The 6,610-nt window shown below is 45.2% G+C and overlaps 1 protein-coding gene across 2 annotated transcripts in view; it reads right to left on the bottom strand.

The window, feature by feature from the left end:
• Nucleotides 1–1,084: 1,084 nt before the first annotated feature.
• mctp1b (multiple C2 domains, transmembrane 1b) overlaps nt 1,085–6,610 on the bottom strand; it is a 54,373-nt gene continuing 48,847 nt past the window's right edge. For both annotated transcript variants that reach the window (XM_062553691.1, XM_062553690.1), the window contains 4 exons: nt 6,326–6,435; nt 4,628–4,737; nt 2,722–2,819; nt 1,085–2,517 (listed from right to left, as the gene is read on the bottom strand). In XM_062553691.1, the coding sequence (XP_062409675.1) occupies nt 2,446–2,517; nt 2,722–2,819; nt 4,628–4,737; nt 6,326–6,435 (390 nt within the window). In that variant the 3' untranslated portion in view covers nt 1,085–2,445. The remainder of the gene's footprint in view (nt 2,518–2,721; nt 2,820–4,627; nt 4,738–6,325; nt 6,436–6,610) is intronic.

Below are 6,610 nucleotides of genomic sequence, written 5' to 3' on the forward strand. Positions count from 1 at the left end.
TGATTTACACAATGCTTCTGGCTTACGTGCTCTGTGAGTCTCCAGTTCTGCTTCTCTCCCCAGCCCCTCTACACATGAATCCAATAGACACATTTCAATAAATCTGATGCTTCGAATGTCAAAGACTTCCAATTCATTCTGTTATCTATGTTTTTTGTCTCTCTCTTGAAGGATGGGGGCATTTTTTTTAAAAGGGGGTGGGCTCCCACTGAAACATTTATTGTACAAAGACCAGAAAAAAAACAAATCATCGCTGGGGTGGGGGTTGGCTGGGTTGAGAGAAAAGCGGAGTGGGTGGGGTGGGTTTGGGTGTGTGTGTGTGTGTGGGGGGGGGGGGGGGGTGAGAGACGACTAAATTATTTTTATGTCTCCATCAGACTTTCCATAAGACAAGCATAAGCGAACGTTTGTTTTATTTCCCTTAAAAGATGCCCTTCACCAGGCAATGACAGAGTCCTGAGTCCCAGAGACGCGTTTATTAATAAGGGGGGGATTAAAGAGCCTAATTATAAGCCTCTCATTTGTACGGGGGAGTCAGAACCCTTCTTCTCGTTCCCTTAGCGACGACACTTGGCAATAGCCCATATGCGCAATGTCAGTGTTGTCAGCCGGCTTATCAAATCATCCATTCATTATTATGCCGACAGATCTGGGGGAAAAAAAAGACTACTAACACACACATACACACACACACACACAAACATGCACACAGACATGAACACACAGACTCACACAAACATGCACACATGTGCACGCACACACACACACACACACACTCACTCACACAAACAGGGATACACACACGCACACACACACGCTCACACACACAAACACAGATGTACACAGTTAATTGCTCACTTATAAGGCATTGAGTAGATTTCATTTAACGCTTTCCACAAGGGCATATGGGCCAAAGTGGGTGGCAATTAAAGACAATATGTCCATGCCTTCATTAGAGAAAACTGTCTTTAAAAAAAAAAAAAAATCAACGTATACTATTTTTTCATATTTCATCCAGAAATGGCAAAAAATAGAATACTGTAACCTTGAAATGTACAGTGCCAACACAAGGTTTTTAGAGAGGTTTATACAATCATTTAATGAACAGACGTGAAAAACAGAAAGTCAAACTTGTGACGATGACACAAGACCATGACACAACTCTACACCACTGGAACTGTTCAAGAGGTTCACAGACAGACAGACAGACGGACGGACAGACAGACAGACGGACGGACAGGCGAGCGTATCTCACACAGAAACGGGCTTTTAAGACAGCGGGACGTCAGTTGCACTGCGTCGAAAAAAAGCCCACAGACCAGTCCTCTCCTGATGACGGGGGGGGGGGGGGGGGGGTCTTCAGAGATCAAACATGGACATGCTCTCACGGCCGACACGACTTCATCTTTACACACACAGGTCACAGAGCCGCGATCACCGCAGTGCAGGGAGGGGCAGACGGAGGAGGAGGAGGAAATCTCGGGGATCGATCCACCCTCAGGTCCTTCACTCGTCTCTCCCCTCTCGGCACTCGCTCGGAGAGGAAGGAAACTTTTTCTTCGGGTCATGCACACAACAACTGCGGAGTAGCATGCGGTAACGCTGGTAGATGCAGACTACCACTACAACTATATACACACATGGCAAAAACGCCTCAGAACCGTGCTTTAACTGGTATATGGTGCATAAATACAAAAGATATGCTAGGCTTCACAGCAAATAAAGATCAGTAATAATAAATAAATAAATTGCTAAATGGTTATAGGCATAGCATTGTTTGAGCCATCTACCATACGGATGGTCTGTCCATATGTGAGATTAAGTAACACTTGCATTTAGACAGGGGATAAACCTAGCATGAGCAAAGCCCAATCAGACAATGGAAGGTGAATTGAATCAAATCACTTTGCCGTCGAGTACTTTTGCTAGCTCACAGTAAACAATGTGGTAATGACAACTGTTTAAATTTGAATCTTGAATTTTATAACTGCCGTGACACAATCTTCTCTTTAGTCAGGAGTGAGATGTACAGATTCAGAAATTCGTCATCCATGTAACATTGTCTGTGTGACATCTGGCGTAATAATATAAAAAATATTACAAAGGTGACCCTTGGACGCGTGATTTAGTTGTACAGATGGAAGGGCACTGGTCATTCAAAAAGGGAGGGGGAAAAAGGGACACAGTTTTTATTCAAAGCTACTGAGGCATTCCTATAGACTATCCCCTGTGCTATGCCTGGGACACTGCTACCATAACAGAGTGTTTTTTTACAGAGTGTACAATTGTACAAATGTATACAGTCTTTACAGTATATACAGTTACATTTACATGAGCTGTGCTCTACGTTTGAAAATAAATGACACAAACAAAAAAAACAAAAAACCCAAAAACCTGACACTCAGGGGTCTTTTTTTTCTTTTTTTTTTCGAATGCAGTGGAAGCCTAGCCTGGGTTGGTCCGCTTCCGTTTGCTGGGGCTTTGTGATGGATCCAGCTTCAGCTCTCGGAACTGAATCTGCCCAAAGAAAAACAAACACACAGGCACAAACATAAACACAAACGCAAACACAAACAGAACAACATCGGTCGAGCGGGTAGGTTAGTGCCAGAGCCGCCTGTCAGATTATCACAGGCGGCGGGGCTTGTCAGCAGACTGGTTAGGCAATGTCAAATCTCAACAGGTGTAAACAAATTAGAGGCGAGGTCAAGGGTCACCCACCACTTGCACGTCGGAGGGCACTCGGGACAGGAAGTCCAACAGCTCGTTGTTGTCAATCATGTAGGGGTCGCGCAGCTTGCGCGTAAACTTGCTGACACCTGCGAAGCAAACACAGACGCGGTTACACCCCTCGCCCTTGATGGGGGCACCGCTGGAGGTGATGCGGGCTGCAGGGGGGGTGCACAGCGAACCCCCTCTCCACCCCCCCATCCCCCACCCACCCCTCCGTGTTTACGCTTCAGCAGGGCAGTAGGAGGCCAACATAATAACAACAACAGCGATAAAAAGCAATAACAACAGTTCCTGCTTGCTGCATGAGATTCACAGCCTCCACAGGCTGTGTGATTCCCCTGCTATTGAGCTGCCTCCCGCTGAGGGACTGTTCTGTTCACAGGAACCCAAAGTGCTCCGCTGCGGTGAGCTGCAGTGTGTTGCTAACAGTTAGGCGGGGATCACATTAGCCAGTGGCAAGCGGCAGCGGCAAGCGTAACGCAATGCACAGACCATAATAATACATCCAAAACATTCTATCTCGTTCCTAAGTTCAATATTTGTTGCTACGTCCTTAGACGAATCTGATTGGTTAAAATACCTAAACTGATTGTGACGAGCCGAGCGTTGCGCTTCAAAGTTGAACCAAGTTCACACTCACAGTTTGCTCAACGCCAGCGTTACGCCAGCGTTGTCACCGTTCCGCTGCCGAACCATAGAGAACAATAGGAAACCTGCCGCTTGCCGCTGGCTAGTGTGATCCCCGCCTTAACGCTCTTAACACAAACCCCTCCCAGGGCCTACAGTAACTGTTACCTAGACTACCAGTCACAAAGCATTTCTAGTGTGGTCATACATTTGATGTAATACCTAGAAAAACATTGCACTGTTTTCATTTTAATTTCATTTAAACTGTTTTCATTTCAATTTTAGCATATGCCACTTGACATGATTGTAAATGAGAGCTAAGCCCCCAGTAGCTGCAAACCCACCATTGAGCTAAGCCGAGACGAGGCTAATGGGAGTTTGCAGGCGTTAATGGCCAGGGCATCAAACACAAGTAATGAGAACAAATTTAAGACTCAATGTTTCAATGTTAACGTCAAGCCCAGATCAAGCAAGGCAGCTTAAGTTCAAGAATCATTCTGAATGGTATCGGAATAAGTAGGAGTGATTACTGTAGTAGTAGCCCTTTTTCTCTTTTGAATAAATAAGAGTTAGTAGTAGACTTTTTTTCTCTTTTGGGGAAATTAGCTTATTTGTTGTCTACCCAGTGTCAGATGAGAGGATACATACTCTATTGACAGAGAGAGAAATAGAGGGAAGATAGGTGTATCATAAGAGTGATGTGAGACAGATTTGTATTAGAGTAGTGACAGAGAGAGAGGGGTGAGACAGGTGTGGTGTTAGCATAGTGACAGAGAAAGAGAGAGGGAGAGAGAGAGAGAGAGAGAGAGAGAGAGAGAGAGATAAAGAGAGAGAGGTGATACAGGTGTGTGTTAGAACAGTGATGGAGAGAGAGAGGTGAGACAGGTGTGTTAGAGTAGTGAGAGAGAGAGAGGTGAGACAGGTGTGTTAGTGTAGTGAAAGAGAGAGGTGAGACAGGCAGGTGTTAGAGTAGTGACATAGCAAGTGAGAAGTGAGACAGGTGTGGTGTTAGAGCATGTAACGTATAATAACAGTGATGTGAGACAACACCTGTATCAACACCTGACGAAGACCATACTGGTCGAAACGTTGTGTATTAAAATCACTTCGGGAGCAGAGGCAACAGTGTCCGGGTACTTTTTTCTATACAGGTGTATCATAACAGTGATGTGAGACAGGTGTATCATAACAGTGATGTGAGACAGGTGTATATCAAGAGTGACATGAGACAGGTGACAGGTAGGTGTGGTGTTGTCTGATGCCTCACCCCAGGCCAGAACGACGTATCTGAGGGGGATGAAGTAGATGATGACCATGGCCACACTCAGAGCGGCAATGGCCAGCCAGCTCAAGAAGGGCACCGTCCAGTTGAAGGTGCTACAGAGAGGGAGACAGAGACAGATGGACGGGTCGGACACACTGTGTTTGTATATGTAGCGTGACATGGGCATGTGTTGTGTGTAAAATTCCTGCTACAAATGTTGATGTTGATTTTTAACAAAAGAATGAATGCTATCTGGCTATAGATTCCGTCTCAGATAGTACTGGATGTGCATGATCTACACATGGAAAGGCTCCAGTGGGAGAAGGAAAGCCCAGGACAGGACCGATGATACTATTGTGCAATGCTAGTTATCCTTGGCATCGACACGGCATCACTCTTATCTTTAATGAGCATTTCATTCACAGAGGTTTGGATTGTAAAATGAGCCGCAATAACGTTCGATCTTATTATGATTACTTCATTTCACTTGTTAATCCAAATGAAGCATTGAGCGTGTGTGTGTGTGTCTGTGTGTCTGTGTGTGCGTGTGTGTGTGTGTGTGTGTGTGTGTGTGTGTGCGTGTGTGTGTGTGTGCGTGTGTGTGTGTGTGTGTGTGTGTGTGTGTGTGTGTGCGTGTGTGTGTGTGTGTGTGTCTATAATGGGGGCACCAGCTCTGAAGTATGAGGCAGAAACGATGTGTTAAAAAGCTTTCTTAATCTCTCTTGTGACACACACCCAAACCCACACACACACACACACACAGTCTGTTGGCACACACACCCTGCGGGAGAACTACCCTCCCCCTTTTCACCATCCAGCCCACCCCCACTTTAGGAGACCACAAGCAGCAGAATGAGTGTGAGAATGTGTGTGTATGTGTGTGTGGGTGTGCATGTGTGTGTGCTTGTGTGCGTGTGTGCGTGCGTGTGTATGTGTGTGAGTGTGTGTGTATGGTGGAGGTGGGTGGGAGTTTACATGTTTGATTTTGTTGACTGAAATCCAAATTTGACAAGCCCGAAAACAACCTGCTTTACATGCTACGCACTGGCAGCCCACACCAAATCAATCAAGCGAATATCCCGTTTTTAGGCTGATTTCATCATCAATATCAAAACATCAATACTGCATCTAAACAACACAGTAATATACTGGACCCTCAGGCACTGTGTACGGATAGATTTCTCATAGCTGCTATCTCCTTGGTCATTACACATTTCCACAAATTATTTTATCCCCTCTGACCAGAGACCACAGATTATAGCTACCTCTGGCAGAGCACTTGACTGTAAGACCCCTGACAAATAGACTTGTAAACAAACACACTTATGTCCAAAACACACCCCCTTCAGATGAGGAACTTGAGAGCTGAGAACTTCCCTCTGATAAATTCTGTCTTCCTTGGTGAATATAGTATGTGGTTAATAATGCTGATAAATATGTAATTTAAAAATAAAACTTTCTACGAACTTCACTCTAAGGATGTACAGTATATGTGACCTTTGGCAATGCATTCTAATAAATAAATCAATCAATCAATCCCTCTTTATTGACACTCTATCCATCATTTACATTTTGTGGAATTACTTTGGGCATGATTTTTGATACATGTGTGTGCTTTGTTTACTTTAGTTGAGTGAGTTTGTTTGTTTGTTTGTTTGTTTGTTGCCTGGAGGAGGAGGTGGGCGGGCCTTGCATGCTTACTTCTTTATCCGTTCACCGTAGGACGCCACCTCGTCGAGAGCCGTCTGCACACTCACACACACATCCTGGATGGCGTACAGCTTGTCCATGAAGCCCTTCTTCTCTGAGTCCTGCAAACACACACACACACACACACACACACACACACACACACACACAGGTTGAGCCAGTCTGCTCGGACAGCTTTACTTTGCTAAAAGAGAGCTGTGTGGACAGTAACTCTCCCTTTTCTAGGCTCAGTAGCATCAGTGCCACAACACAGTCAGGGCAGCTTCTGGCATGCAC

The sequence above is a fragment of the Sardina pilchardus genome, chromosome 14, assembly GCF_963854185.1.
Source record: "Sardina pilchardus chromosome 14, fSarPil1.1, whole genome shotgun sequence".
NCBI classification, from domain to species: domain Eukaryota; kingdom Metazoa; phylum Chordata; class Actinopteri; order Clupeiformes; family Clupeidae; genus Sardina; species Sardina pilchardus.